We start from the raw sequence: 15,484 nt of genomic DNA, 5'->3' as shown, positions 1-15,484 counted from the left end.
CCCAACTTTTTTTAAATCCACAAAAAAGTTGAAATAAGAGTTTAAAGAACACCTGCATGCTGTTGACTACTAACTGTTAACATCTTGCCTTACCCTTTCTCTCTCTCCCTCATCTCTCTCTCTCTCTCTTTCTCAGTGCAACACTTTTTTTTGCCAACCCAGCTGAAAGGAAGCTGCAGCCATTGTGACCTCACTCTTAGCTACTCCAGCTTTCCAAAAAAGGCATTCTCCCACACGCTGCCACTGTCCATCTGGGAAAAAAAATCGCCATAAAATAAAAACCTCATCTGATATGCAGGTCATATCCACAGATTTCCCCGGTTGTTCCTCAAACATCTTTGGGGACAGACATTTGACTCAACCAGGCTGCACTCAAGGTTTACACATTTTCATGGCTGTGGCATCTCTGGAAGGCCCCAATCAAGTTCAACCACACTGCTTTTGGGGGTTTGATGTCTCTAGGCCAGTGGTCTGCAGAACACCAGGGTTCTGGCTTCACTTCACGGTTTCCTTGTACATGGGCTCAGGCCACACATTTCCCGTGCAAGCTCTGCACCGGGATGTGGCAGAAGGTCCGGGATACTACGTTCGGAGGTGAACAATGTCCGGCCACTCCACTGCAGGCCGTGCCAAGCTACACCGCCGGCCCCCTCCGTGGTTAACGTGTATTTCCCCTAGATGGCAAATCAGCTGCAGGGTGGCTGTGTGAATATTCTGTTTCGTCAAAGAACTTCTGAAAGCAAATCTGAGCGTGTGACTCCTTGCTTAAATTATTTCAGCTATTTCCCTCTTGTAACTTCAAAATATATCTTGAGTCTGCCCACTTCTGGCCACCTCCCCGCCCCCCCCTCCCCCCCGCCCATCCACCCTGGTCCAGGCCCCTGCCACTGGGCATCTGACTTGTTCTCCCTCTGCACCTCTACCCCCCCCACCCCCCCACCCCGGTCTCTTCTCAGCCCAGCAGTCAGTTAGAGTTACTCACTGAAAAATCAAAGTCAAGGAGAGCCTGAGGGGCTCAGACTCAGAGCCAAACATCTGGCTCTCTGCTGTCAGCACAAGGCCTGCTTTGGGTTCTCTGTCTCCACCTCCCTCTGCTGCCCACCCCCATACCTGCTCTTCCCCCCATCTCAAAAATAAATAATCATTCAAAAAAAAAAATCAAAGTCAGTCAGACCTTCCTCTAGAGACCTGTGTGCCTCCCAACAGCTCAGAGCAAAAGTCAGAGTCCTCTTGGGGGCTTAAAAGGCACCCCCTACCCCCGAGCTGCTTAGCCCCACGCCTGCCCTCTGACCTCATCTCCCACACTCTCCCCCTCTGTCGCCCTAGAGCTACTCTTCTGTGAGCACACGGAGCACGTTGGTAGGAACATTCATCCATACATATCGGCATGGATCGTAAAGAGTCCTCCCCTACCTCAAGTGTTTGCTCAAATGTCACTTTCCCTGACTAAGCTATTTAAAATGACAGACTCCTCCCCAGCCTCCCTGGCCTCCTTTCCTGTTTTCTTCTCCACAGCACTTATAACCATGACATACTGTGTTTTTCTTATTTGTCTCTCCCCAGCAAGAATGCGAACTCCCCCAGAGCTGGGACTTTTGTGTTGGGTTTGCTATAGCTGTGTCCCCCATCACCTCTGGTCCCCAAAGAGCTGCTCTCAGAGTGTGCTCCAGCCACCCTTGCGGGGACCCTTTCTAGGGGTCCGCGAACTCAGAACCATTTTTACAGAAACACTGAGAGGTCGCTGGCCTTCCGCATGCTCCTCCTTGGGCGTGGTCAGTGGAGTGTTTCAGAGCACAGGGTGGTGGCGGACTGAGCGGGGGAGCAGCCGTCTCCCCATCAGCCCTGCGTCGTTGGCAAAAATGTAAAGCCCATGCCACTCTTCTCCCTCCTTTTTTTTTTTTTTTTATGTTTTAGAAAATATCTTCTAGAAAGTATGTTATTTGTGTTAACGTGTAAATCTATTGTTATGTCTAAATGAGTTAATAGATAAAATATGGCTGTTTTAAATTCTTATGTAGTAAATAATTGATAAATGTCTATAAAAATAAAAGCTCTGGGGTCCTCCACTCCAAAAGAGTGAAAAGGAGCCCTGGGATCAAAAATGTTGAGAACCACTGGCTTACAAATCCTCTCAGTGAAGTGATGCGGAATAAATGAACATTTTGGTTTAATCGGAGAGACCTGACCTTGGTAGCCTGGCTTCTAAGAGCTTTCCTGGCCTCCTCTGCTCCCCCATCTACCTGTCCTTGACTCCCAAGTATGCTGACTTGCTGTTTCCAAGGCACCTTCATGGGCATCTGAAACCCCTCGTCCACTTCAGAAATCTTTGCTTGTCTATTACATGCATTAAATGGGCTCAGTCCAAACATCACCTTCTCCGGGAAGCCTTCCTAGATTTCCCTGGTCTTGGTCTGTGATTTACTGTCTCCTCCTCTCTGGCCCCTGTGCACACTCTACCCCCATATTATATTTTCCTAACTCTGCTACATTTATTGGTGAGCAGGTGTGTCTTACCAGACTGAGTTCCTTGAGGGCAGGAACAACATCTTCTCTTTTTATTCCCAGGGGTTGGTACATAATAGGTACTTAATAAATGTGTGTTGAATCAGTGAATGCTGCCTTGGCATTCAGGATAGGGACTCCCCTTTCCTGAATTATCCTTGAACCAAAGTGTCTCTAAAAGGAGAAATGGTTTCTAGGACCTGATTCGAGTCTTGAAACATCAGTGTTAGAATAGTACTATATCTTTGGGGCGCCTGGGTGGCTCAGTCGGTTAAGCAGCGACTCTTGGTTTCAGCTCAGGCTATGCTTTCACGGTTTGTGGGAGTGAGCCCCTCCCCTTGACTTGGCTGCTTTGACAGCCAGGAGTCTGCTTGGGATTCTCTCTCTCCCTCTTTCCGCCCCTCCCTAGCTGGCACATGCATGCACTCACTCTCTCTCAAGATAAATAAACTTAAAAAAAAAAAAAAAGAACAGTCCTATATCTTTACTGTGGAAGGAGAAATAACACTGATTGGATACCTGCTGGGTGCCGGGAACTTTTCCCTGGCTTTGTGTTTCAGGGACATTGTGGTTCGTAAGGCTGCTGTGAACCGGCGTGGGCCCTAACCACTTTTCATGTGGCTTCTGTGGGGAGAGTGTGGTCTGGGAGCTAAGCCACCGCACCTCCTGTGAACCTGTGACACTGACACGGCATGGTATGTGAAGACTGTGAAGTTGTTGAGGTCACAGATGGCATGTGAATTGCCGGGTCCCGCCATCATGTTCTGTGTGCAGTACATAATAAACACTAAATACCTGGGATTATTTGTTCAATGGGCAGAATTAATACTATAAATATCGGGACCAGTGACGGCTCCCCACTCTCGGTTTACAGGGGATCAGCAGTGGAAAGAGATCCCTATTGCTGCGGTGATCCAGAAAGGCTTCCCAGGGGAGGAGGGCTTTGAGCTGAGTTTTGGAGGATGAGTATTAATTAGCCGCTTATACCTTTACTATTTCCAAACAACTCTTTGTCTCCTTTCAACTGCTGGTGTAGGAGATAGTGCCCGGGGTGTGTGCCCTGGTGGAAGCTGGGGTGGGAAAGGGACCTCTGTCCCCTGTAGGGCTTTTTCTCATGCTAAATGTGACATTCTGGACCAGGTAGGAAAGCAGGGGACCCCCAGGAGAGGAGACTTCGGGCCACTTTCTGTCTGCTAATGGCTGGGATTCTAGGCGGAGCTGTTCTCGTGTGCTCTCGTGTCCGTGTTTCCACGGACTTCTAGAGCAGTGAAGGGATTCTAGAGCTTGTAGCCAACGCCCTCCCTTTTGGAGCAGGGAAACTGAGGCTCAGAGACAGGAAGGGGCTTGCCCAAGGTCACATGGGAGTCAGCGGCAAAGCTGGGATTACAGTCTCCCCTCACCCCCAATGCTCCTTTTAGTGTGAGATGCTGCCTCCTTTTCCCCTTCTTCCTTTGACCTCTCTGGAGTCAGGAGCCCTCGGAGTGGAGGCAGTTCTGAAGGCCCCGCCCACGCCCGGCACTGACACTTTGTGGTCCGAATGCCTCCTCCGCCTTCCAACTCTAGTTCAGGGGCAAAGGGGGAAGGAACAAACCAAGGGCCACGTATATATAAAAAACAATTTGATTCATTTTTTTCTTAGATATAAAGCTATATGTAACGTTAACGTTAAAAATAAGAAACACGAAATGCTTAGTGTAGCGACAACACTTAAATTATATATGCCCAACCCAGCCAGGTGGCTCTTAGGAAGCGGTAGCCTGGCTGAGGGGCCTCAGTGCCCTCTGCACTGATGCCGGGCAGTCCTTCGTCTCTTCCTTCCCCCACTGCTGCCCTTCCCTGCCCTGCCCAGTCTTTGCCAGGCAGCTGCCTCCCGTACCGGGGCTGCTCCTCTCAGCAGCCCAGAGAGTCAGGGAGAAGTGAGATCGCGGGAGACCCCTGCCTACACCGCCCCCCCCGCCCCCCCCAGCCCTGTCCCGGAAGTTCCTCTTGCCTTCACTTCCGGTTCTGAGGGATGAGTCCCACGCGGTCTCTGGGAAAAGCCCCAGGCCAGTGGAAGAATCGGGGATGCCCTGCCCAGTACCTGGTAGACATGTGTATGCTCTGAAAGGCTGCTGAGACCCGTTGTCCACGACCAAAGCCCCTTTGTCACCTCTGTGAGCCTGTGTGCCCTTTTAAAATGTCTGAGAGGCGGGCGGCCTGGGCCACCTGACCCATTCCCGCCAGCCGCCCACAGCCCTGAGGGAGAGCCTGGGCTTCCTGGTTGCTGTGCGCTGCAGGGGAAGGCGCTCCTGGGCCAGAGGGAGGGGGCAGGGTGCACAGCGGTGGCTTGGCACAGGGTACACTCCTGGGCAGGCACTCCCGGTACCCCAGCAGGAGGCTCCCCAGCCGCACACTGCCTGGCTCTTCATGCTGCGGGGGCCCAAGCCCATACCCCAGTCTCCAGTCCCCCTTCCGAGCTCTCAGCTACAGCCCCATCCCTAGGCCTGGGGTGCTGCTTGCCGTGGCCAGAGCTGGGGTACTTCCTGTCCCCACTGCCAGGCCCACCTGTCCAGGGTTCTGATAAGCTTCTGCTTATGAGCCCACTTGGCTGGGGCCCACCTGGGACTGAGATCTGGGAAGATAATCACCCAGACGTGATGGGAACACAGCCCCAGGAGGATGTGGCTTCCGACTCTTCTGACACAGTGTGGGGGGAGGGGGGAGGTCTGGAGAGGGAGGGAACAGGAAACCAGGGAGGGGAGCGTGTTGGATGGAAGGGATTTGCTCTTGATTCTCCTTTTTTACCCCGGTTTTCAGATTATCCACAAGTCACTCCGATCCTTAAGCCATGGAATGTTCTGTTCTGGAATGGTCGCCAGGGTTTCTTCTTTGGGTTCATCCTTTCCCCATTTCTGCCTGAAAACCTTGAGGGGGCTGGAGAGCACTATTTATAGAGAAGTCATAATAAAGAAGACACAAAGAAGGAATAGACTATACTCATGGGCCGGAAGCCTGACAGACTAAAGATGTCAGTCCTCCCCAAAGAGATCTATAGATTCAATGTGGTCCAGTCAGACCTCAGCAGGTTTTTTCTTTTTCTCCCATGGAATTTGACAAGGTGATTCTAAAATGTGTATGGAAGAATCAAGGTCCAAGGATATCTGGCCGCTTGGGAAGAAGACTGGAAGGAGGGAATTGGCCTACCAGAGGCTCAGATGTGTTACAAAGTGGCAGTCGCTGTAATGGGGAGGCTGTTCGGGGATAGCCAGACTGACCGATCGACGAATGAGGAACAGAAATAGGCCCAACCATATGTGGAACCTTAGTGTATGACAACGGGTTGGGCCAGATCAGCAGGGGCAGGAGAACTGGATAACAAATGGTGCTTATTACATTATAAGCAAAAGCGGGCTGTGATGGAGAATGTCATGGACCAAGGACTGCAACTGACCAGTACTCTGCACTTGAGGTCTAGCTTTTTTTTATTTTTTTTTTTATTTTTTTTATTTTAAGGAAGTCTTGTTGAGGGTCAAGGCAGAGTTGACAGCAAAGTCCAGTGATGGAGACCAGAGACTTGCTCCTTTGCCAGCAGGAGGGGACAGTCACTGGTGCTTCCCCAAGTAGCTGGCTTTGGTTTGGGGTTGGTAGGAGCCCCTTCCCCAAGTGCGGGCTGCCCATGGCCGGGCTGGGGCCAGGGCAGGGGCGCTGGGGGCCAGGACCCGAGAGCTGGGAATCCTGCCCAGTGGTCCTAGGGCAGGGCTGGCACTCTTCTGGAGGGGATGGAATGGGCCCTATGTCAGTGTGGGCTGGGGCACTGCCAGGGCCTTCTGGATCCTGCCTGTCCTGCTTTCCTCAAGGGCAAGAGGAGTGGGCCAACGTGAGCTGAGCTTTCTTGGGAAAACCGGGAGAAGACTCTGTTTTCTACTGAGTGAGGGCAGCGAATATTAATTGAACCTTCTCTAGCTGGCGGCTGGATAGTTAGAGCCCATGATTTTTTTTTTTTAATTTTTTAAAATGTTTTATTTATTTCTAGGAGAGAGAGAGAGAGACAGCATGAGCAGGGGAGGGTCAGAGTGAGAGGGAGTCACAGACTGAAACAGGCTCCAGGCTCCGAGCTGGCAGTCAGCACAGAGCCCGACACGGGGCTTGAGCCCATGAACCACGAGATCATGACCTAAGCGAAAGTCGGACCCTTAACCGACTAAGCCACCCAGGCGCCCCAGGGCCCATGATTTTTAAGTCAGGGTGCTCTCTGTGACTTGAGGAAGGAGCACTGTGGGAGGAGCGGTGGGGGCACTCTCTAGGGTGTGCTGTCCACTGTGGTGGCCACGAGCTTTGTGTGGTCAAATTGAAATCACACACAGTGAGATAAAATGGGAAATTTGGTTCCTCAGCCACGCGAGTCACACTTCCAGAGCTTGCTAGCCACACGTGGCAAGTGACGACCATCCTGGACAGTCGCGTCATCACAGAACGTGCTCTTGGCAGCATGGCCCTGCTGTGGGCACCTGCGTATTTTGCAAGGACATTTCAGTTATCTCCCAGGACTTCTGGACCTGGTCTAGCACTTGCAGGCTGCTGGCACAGTGTAATTGAGTGGTAAATGGCACCGGGCTTTACTGTTTTACGCGTGAAAAATGAGGCCTGAAGAGGAGACATGACGTGGCCAGGAGCACCGAGCTGGTAATGGAGGCCTAAACGCCAGCTCACCTCTGGTCTCCCCTCTGCTGCTCCTTCCATCACCTCTGTCTGTACAGGAGAGAAGCTGGTACAAAGCCTGTGGAGGAGGGGGAGGTGGGATGCTAAGGCCAGGCAGGATTGACCCGGGGCAGAAGGGCTGGTGGGTGTGAGGTCCAGGATTGCTTGGCCAGATGCAGGGGCCCCGCCAACCCCATCTTACCTAAAATCTCTCTTGGGTCTTGAGGTTTCACATCCTTTCAAAGCTGGAAACTCAGAAAAGTGCTTTGGGCCCCACAGAGAACTCTGGAGCCTTGAGTGCCTCATGAAACAGTTCCAGAATGAATCAGTTCTTGGGACCTTCCAGGAAATGCTGACTCCTCCAGGAAGTCCATCTTGGCTTCCTGACATTCCCTTTCTTCCCCTCACTTTTGTTGGAGTTCGCAGAGCCCCCTGGGCCTCTCCATGGTAAGGATCGCAGCTTGCTTCCCAGAGACCAGGGAATTGTCACCTTTTTTGTGCTAGAAACATTCAGTTAGAGGTTAACAAAAGTAAAGGTTACGACCTTTTCTCCATCCCCAGTTCAAAGACGCGCTGATTCCATCCAATGGACTACAGAGGTCAATTCCTACCTCTCTGACCCCTATCTTACCCCGTTCTTACCCCTCTCTGGTCTTGTGACCGCTGTGACCTCAGGGCCTGGGACATACTAGGTGCCTGGTGTGTGCCTTTTGGGAGTGAAAATGGGTCTGTAAGTGCAGACTTGCGTCAGCCGGGAGTGAGCCAGCATACTGGGGACCAGATGCTTCCTGAAGGAGGAGACACAGGTGCTGGAATGTCATGGGGCCTCCTGCTTCCCAGCAGCTGTGTGAAGCTGGGCTTCTCCCTGCAGAGGAGGAAGCTGGTTCCAAGCTGCAGGGCTCAGCGGGAACCTTCAGGCCCAGTTGATGCTGGGCCACAGGGCTTGCAAAGCCTGGGGCTCCGGGCTGCGCCCGACGCCCGACGTGAGCATGGCCTTGTGCGCCTCCCTCCCTCCCCCAGGGGTCTCTAGCTGAAGCTGTCCTGCATGACAAATGGGCCATTTGCTTCTGGCTGGAGCTGGAGTGGCTCCCCAGCACCCTTGGGGAGAGGCTCTAATTAGAGAGGATTGGGTGGGATCGCATGCTCACAATGACAGTTAATTTTATACCCAAATGCAAACATGAACCGATGTCATCAGATATATAAATATCATTGGAAATCTTAAAGTTACTCGAGAGGGCGTATGGCTGCCTCTCCCCATGCCCACTGCCCCTTGAGCATTTGAATGAGGAGCCCCGTGCAGCCTGTGCTGTGTTGGGAGGGGCCTCAGGGGTGTCTGCCAGGCCACGGGGGGGGGGGGGGGGGGGGGGGGGGGGGGGGGGGGGGGGCTGGGGTGGCAGGAGAGGCGGGTGTGTGACAGCTCAGTGCGCGGTGCTTGCGGAGTAAGGAAGCTTGGGTTTCTGTTTGCCACAGGAGATTTTCCTATGGCTTTGGTGGTCTGGAAATGTGGTCAGGCTGACTGGCAAGGAAAATGCGATGCTTTGCAACAGGAGGGAGCTCAGACCAAAGGAAGTTTTGTTTCCTGCCTGCAAGGCCCTTCTGGAGTGGGTCTCAGGTCCCTAGGGAGCTTGTAAAAATAGAAGAAGCCACTGGCTGACTTTATGGAGAGGGCTGGGGTGAGGTCTGCCCTGCCATTTTGGTTTCCAGATGGTTTCCAGAGCAGGCTACCTTAACCCAGAAGCATAGCCTTAGGCAGGAATGAGGGATAGAGGCTAGTTGTCTGCCCAGGTCTCTCCACCCCAGAAGAGCTTTTTTTTTTTCCCTTTAAAACAGGAAAACGCTGGCATGCCTGGATGGCTCAGTTGGTTAAGTGTCCAGCTCTTGGTTTCAGTTCAGGTCATGATCTCGTGGTTCGTGAGTTCAAGCCCCACATTGGGCTCTGTGCTAAAAGTGCAGAGTCTGCTTGGGATTCTCTCTCTCTCCCTCTCTCTCTCTCTCTGCCTCTCCCATGTTCGTGTGCTCTCTCTGTCTCTCCAAATAAATAAATAAGCTTTAAAAAATCCTTAAAACAGGAAACACAAAATTTGCAAAAGTATATGGAAGCAATTCTGAAAATACTTAGATGCTATCTTGTTGGGTCAGCAACAGCAGAAGAATTACGCTTCTCATCAAGACAGAGGATAAAACCCCACCTGTGTAGCCCTCAAGTACACTGTGTCCCTGTGTATTTAATTCACTCCCCGCCTATGCTGTGAAGACTTCCATCCCGTGTCGTCTTCTTTAACCATGGTCTTCAGCCCAAGGATCTCCGGCCTCTGTGTCTGGTTCAGGGTTAGAGTTCGGTAGGCATTCCTTAGAAGTCCAGTAATTCAGAAGGGGGAGACTGAGCTTTTTAAAGTGCTTGTTCCTGTTCTCAGAAGACCCACAGGGCTTAGGACGGCCTTGAACACTAATTTTACCTTGTTCTGGGTTTTGGAGCCTGAACTGACCAGAGAGCCTCTGATTAATCTTGCTCTGTTAAAAGTAGATTTTATTTCCTGTGATCACCATCTTCCTGTAGAAAATTTCCTGCGTGTGTGTGTGTGTGTGTGTGTGTGTTCGTTCTGCCTTATAAATGTAAACATTTACCCAAGTGGGTACTGTCGATGACATCATTTCACTCATGGTTTTCCTGATATGGTCAGCTTGTTAATAAGTAACTCCTGACTGAGTCTCTCAGCTCCCTTTGCACCTCTGTGTTGGAAAGGCGTTCCTTTCACACTGGGGGAAGTGGGTCTGGGTAAATCCTGGATTATCTTTTCAAATGGGGCGGACCCCTCCTCCCCCTGGGGGGAGATGGCTTCTTGGCAACCCTCTGTTATCTGGTGTTTCTAAATAAGCTTGGTCTGCTTGACTTTTGGTATCTCGGCTACTTGTCAAAAGTTAGGGGAAAACAGGCACTTCCGTTTACCCAGGACAGTCTCTGCGCTCTTTGGAAGGAAGTTGCGGAGATCTATTTTGACGGCACATTAGAGCCAATTTAAGACCAGTGAGTAACTGGAGGGGCGGCGTCCTCAGTGTTCTGGATGTGACTCTAGGGTAGCTATGTCCATGGCATATGTTGCCAACATCCGGTCTGTATTACCCCTCGCTTCCTTTGCGGAGACCTTAGCGGGCTGTGCCTCAGCTGTTACCCTCTCACACCACCTTCTCCTTGGAGAGGAAGTCCAGCATATCTGATGATTTGTCCTTGCACCCAGGAATGCGTGGCCCGGAAAGTCAGGATCCTTAGACAGGCAGGAGACCAGGTAGACGGCGTCGGACTCAAACCCAAGGGCGCCGATTGGGAAGTCCAGTTCGCCTCCATTCAGTGCACACTGATTGTAAACACTGATGGTACCTAAACGTCGGGACTGTTCTGGGTGCTGGAGATGCCCCAGGTAGTTGGGAAATCCCTCCTTGACATGCAGCTTAAAGTCTTATGGGGAAGCCAAGCAATTAAAAAGTAAAAGAATAAAGTTGCATGTTACATACTGGTAAGTGCAAAGGAGAAAAATAAAATGGGGTATTGGTGTCAGAAGTTTCAGGGGGAGGGATTTTCTCCTTCTAAATAAGATGTCTCAGAAAGGCCTCACAAAACAGCTAACAATGGAGCAAAGACAAGAGGGAGGAGAGGGAGTGAGCCTCGTGGATGTCAGGAGGAAGAGCATTCTGGAGAGCGGGAACAGCCTGTGTAAAGGCCTCGGGATGGTGCGCTGTGTGTTTTCTACCAGCAGTAAGGAGCCCAGTGCTGCTAAAGCAGAGTGAAGAAGGGAGGAGAGGGAGACGTGAGCTCAGACAGGTCATGTGGGCCTGTCTGTCATCTGTGATTAAGGCTGGTGTTTTTATTCTCACAGAGAACCAGGCTGCTCTGATGGGGCTTTGCCTGGTCTCTCTGGTGTGGAGAATGGGCTGAAGGGGGCCAATCAGGACAGTACCGTGGGATCCCAGGGTGAGATAGGCCCAGACTTATCTGAGAGTTGGGAGTGGTGTCAGCTGATAAAACTCCCTGAAAAGGTAGGGGCGCCCAGGTGACTCTGTCGGTTAAGTGTCTGACTCTCGGTTTTGGCTCAGGTCATGATCTCACAGTTCATGAGTTCGAGCCCTGCATCAGGCTCTGTGCTGACAACGTGGAGCCTGCTTGGGATTCTCTCTCTCTCTCCCTCTCTCTCTGCCCCTCCCCAACTCGTGCTCTCTCTCTCTCTCTCTCTCAAAATAAATAAGTAAATAAACTTTATTAAAAAAACCCAATCCCTGAAAGTTTAGTAAGCAAGTTTTCAGGCCCAGAGAAAAGAGGGGCCCTCTGCGGGGGCTTCGTCGCCTGGGTTTATCCTGATGGAGTGCTACAATAGTCATCTTTCCACTGTTGGGAAAGTTGATAACAAGGAATTTGCTTGGCCCCCTGAGCAGCTCTGAAATGTCCTTGGGGTGGCCTGCCTGGGGAGCAGTCCTTTCAGCGGCCCTGCGTGCTTTGGTTGACAATATTCCCACTTTCCTTATCTCTTACGAAAGCCTTGCCAGAACTTGGGGTGTGGGCAGGGCAGAAACAAGCATCTTCCTCCCATGTTTCAGAGGGCAACATGGAACTGAGGGGCCACCTACCTATCTGAGGCCCACGGTTAGCTAGTGGCAGAGCTGGGACTCAAACCCATGTCGTCTGACCCTCTAAGCAGTGGCCTTTCTCCCGACCCACCGGTACCCTCCTCTCGTGCGGCATTTCCAAACAGAGTCTGTGTCAGCGTGCTACGGCCGCTGTAACAAAATGCCACAGACCGTGTGGCTTCAACCACAGCAATGTATTTCCTCACAGCTCTGGAGGCTAGAAGTCCAAGTTCACCGGGTTGGTTTCTTCTGAGGCCTGTCTGCCTGCTTTGTACATGGCTGCCTTCTTCCTGTGTCCTCACGTGTTCTTCCCTCTGGGTGTGTCTGGCCCTCATCTTTTCTTCTTTTGAGGACAACAGTCATACTGGATGAAGGCCTACCCGTATAGTTTCATTTTAACTTAATTACCTCTTTAAAGGTTCTGTCTCCAAATATAGTCACATTCTGAGGGCCTGGGGTTAGCAGTGCACCGTGTGAACTTTGGGGGAATACAGGTCAGCCCACAGCACGCTCCCTCATGTATGGTCATTGGGCTGAGCTCCCCAGTGACGGGCACTGTAGCCCCCAGACAAACTGGCAGTAGGAAAATCAAGTGACCGCTGGTCCTTCTCTCTCACTCCTTGCTTTCTTGCTGCAGCTGATCGGGGCCCTGATCCTGTCGGTGGGGATCTATGCAGAAGTTGAGCGGCAGAAATATAAAACCCTTGAAAGTGCCTTTCTGGCCCCAGCCATCATCCTCATCCTTCTGGGGGTCATCATGTTCATCGTGTCCTTCATTGGCGTGTTGGCCTCCCTCCGCGACAACCTGTGCCTTCTCCAAGCGGTGAGTTGGCTCCACGCACCCCTCAGCTGGGGGGGAGGGGGTGTCCTTGGTGTCCCTAAGAGAGCTGGGGAGACTGCCCCTGGGCCCCTGAGCAGCCCAGGTTTTTTTCAGTCCTTGCCTCAAACCACACTTTCTAGAAGGTCTCCTGGATCAGCCTCTCTGTTATGTGGGCCCAAGAGAGCCCAGGCCACCTCCACTTTGCATATAAAGGCTGACTTGAATATTCTTCTCTCACTGAAACCCTGCGTGGGTCTGGACTCTCAGTTGCAAGTGGGAGAAATCATACTCAAGTGAGAGCAAGCAAATCCCAGAGGTGCTGGTGGTGAGTGCGTGGCTCCTGTAACCAGCGAACCCACACTGAACCAGGGCTTTAGATGGTACCGGGGGCTCCTGCTCTTCCGCCACCTCCCAGCTGGATGCCAGGCTGGGTCCTCAGGCTCTCTTTACAATCGTCACTAGCGTCCTCAAGCCAACAGAGGCTTCATGGCCCTTGATCCCAAAAAGTGTTTCCTGGTAACCTCTGGCCAAAGTCCTAGGACTCTGAAGAGCCTGCCTGGGCCAAGTGCCTGCCCTGGGGCCACCTCACCTGCCCCCTTTTCTGTGCAGTGAGGGGTGGCTCCCTGAAGCTGGGGGTACTGGGTAGGCAGATCCATTCACTGTGCCCACGTGTGTGTTTGACCTCACTGTCACCCCTCACGTGGGAAGCCCTGATAAGCAGGATGTTGGTGCTGCCTGAGGCTGGAAGTTGCTGGCATCAGTTTGGACACTACCTGCTTTGTGCTGGGGCAGGGGTGGGGGTATATATTCTTTGGGCCTCAGACGTCCCCTCACCCACTCTGGGGGGGACTGGGAGGCCACTTCTGAGGGGCTCTGCGGGCAGAGCTGTAAATGCCGTGGCGGTAGCCCAGCCAGCCAGGCCCGCTCTGGGTCAGCCCTCCTCGTGGTGGCGGTGGCGGTGGGAGGGGTGTTTTTCTGCCTTTACTCTGTGGAGGACCGTGGGACAAACCTCGATAACAATCTGGCCTGGACAGCTGAGTCACGCTTCCCGACCCCTGACTGGCCCCAGAGATGGGTTTTCCCGGGGAATATCTGTCCACATCCTGTGCCCTCACAGGAGGAAGGAGAAGGCCCGGGAGCCAGTAAGAGCTCCCACAGAGAGGATTCTCCTCATCGCACTTGACCTTGGAGCCAAGGTGCTTCTCTCGCCCCTCTAAGTGAATCTCTGAATTTTGTTTTTCAGTTTATGTATATCCTGGGGATTTGCCTCATAATTGAGCTCATTGGTGGTGTGGTGGCCCTGATCTTCCGGAACCAGGTGGGCCTCGGGCACGGGTATCGGCCATGTGCATGCTGAGCACCCCCTGGGCATGCCCTGGGCTGTAACTAGGGGTGTGCAGAGAGTAGGGTAGATAATCTCCGTAGCGTCTGTTCTGCTGGGGAGATGGGCGCTGATCGAATAAAGCAAAGGACAAGAAAAGAGAGCAGGTGAAGGTGAGGATCTGGGGTAGGTGAGGTGCAGGGGAACCAGAAGTCCAGGCAGAGGGAACTATCAAGGCAGAAAGGAGCTTGGCAGGTTTGTGGCCCAGTGTGCGGGCCGCTGGGCTGACACAGGTGGCCGATGGGGAGGCATGGAAGGGAAAGTGGGAAGGGCCACCAAGGCAGACCTCCTAGGTCCTCGTAGGCCATGGTGTAGGGCTCAGAATTGTTCCTCAAGGCAGTAGGAAGCCTTTGGAGGGTTTTACAGGGAGTGGTGTGATCTGATTCCCAGTTTGCTCGCTGCCGAGTGGAGAATGGACAGCAGGGAGGTGGTGGTGGTTGGGGGGAGGGGGGGTTGTAGAGGGACCAGCTGAAGGCTGTGGCAGTTGTCTGGGGGAAAGGGGATGATGGCTTGGTCATGGAGGGTTGGCAGAACTCAAGCCCCTTTGAGCTGGCAAGGTTCTCAGGGCTTCTGGTCTCCAGTTTCTTCTAGTGTAGGCTGTGGACACCTCATACAGGCTGGGTGACCTGGGCCAAGTCACTTAGCCTCTCAGATCCTCAGGTTCTCAAGGGATTATGATGCCTAGCCCTCGGGATTCTGAGTAGGGTTTGATGAGAGAATGCATGTGAAGAACCTGGTGTGGTAATGACCCCAGCTGGACCCTTGCTACACATTGGCTCATCGGTCCTGAAGCCTGGAGAAGAGAAGAGACTGGCCCGTGGTCCCGCAAGAAGCTAGTGGCTGTGCAGGGCTGACTTCCAGTTCAGGGCTCTGTCACTTCTCCCGCAGTCCCATTCCTCTGTCTCCCATTCCTCTGTCTCCCATTCCTCTGTCTCCATCCTGCCCTTGGTGGTGGAGGTGGGCCTTGAGGAGCAAGGCAAGTTTCCACAACTCTGTTCTGTCTGTCCACCCTCTTGCCTCCCTCCCCCACCCAGACGGCTTGGCTCCTGGAGCTCCTGGGCTTTGTGGCTGGACAGGTGCATCAGGGCTGCGGCCACATTGTCCCTCTTATCAGAAGTTGAGCCCAAGGCAGCATCATGATCCCAGACACAGGGTTGTGCAGAGCCCTCAAATGACCCGGTGCTTGACTCCAGCCAAACTCCTCATGAGTGCAGCCGGATCCTGGCCCAGGTGGGAGCTGCGCTGGGCCTTAAACACAGGCTTGTCTACACCCCTGGAATCCAGGGGTCTTCTTTCCCCTTGAACTCCAGGAGAGGGGAGGGGAGATTCCCATCTATCAGTGGAGTCAGTGAGGCACAGAGAGGTTAGGAAAACTTCCCAAAAGCACACAGCAAGATGGAGTCAGCTCAGTCTTGTTTTTCAGTTCTTCTGTTTTGCTCCCCCACCCCAGCTTTATTGAGGTATAATAGACAAGTAAAATTGTA

The 15,484-nt window shown here is 52.7% G+C and overlaps 1 protein-coding gene across 2 annotated transcripts in view; it reads left to right on the top strand.

The window, feature by feature from the left end:
* Positions 1-15,484, top strand: part of TSPAN15 (tetraspanin 15) — a 53,852-nt gene that overhangs the window by 16,527 nt on the left and 21,841 nt on the right. Inside the window, exons 2-3 of one of the 2 annotated variants that reach the window (XM_039233314.1) lie at positions 12,437-12,622; positions 13,863-13,937. The exons of the other annotated variant lie outside the window; for it this stretch is intronic. Of the exons in view, the coding sequence (XP_039089245.1) occupies positions 12,437-12,622; positions 13,863-13,937 (261 nt within the window). The remainder of the gene's footprint in view (positions 1-12,436; positions 12,623-13,862; positions 13,938-15,484) is intronic. 2 annotated transcript variants of the gene reach the window in all.

The sequence above is a fragment of the Hyaena hyaena genome, unplaced genomic scaffold (genome assembly GCF_003009895.1).
Source record: "Hyaena hyaena isolate Hyena2069 unplaced genomic scaffold, ASM300989v1 scaffold_73, whole genome shotgun sequence".
NCBI classification, from domain to species: domain Eukaryota; kingdom Metazoa; phylum Chordata; class Mammalia; order Carnivora; family Hyaenidae; genus Hyaena; species Hyaena hyaena.
The sequence above is the reverse complement of the archived record's forward strand: the minus strand, read 5'-3'. Positions and strand labels throughout refer to the sequence as shown.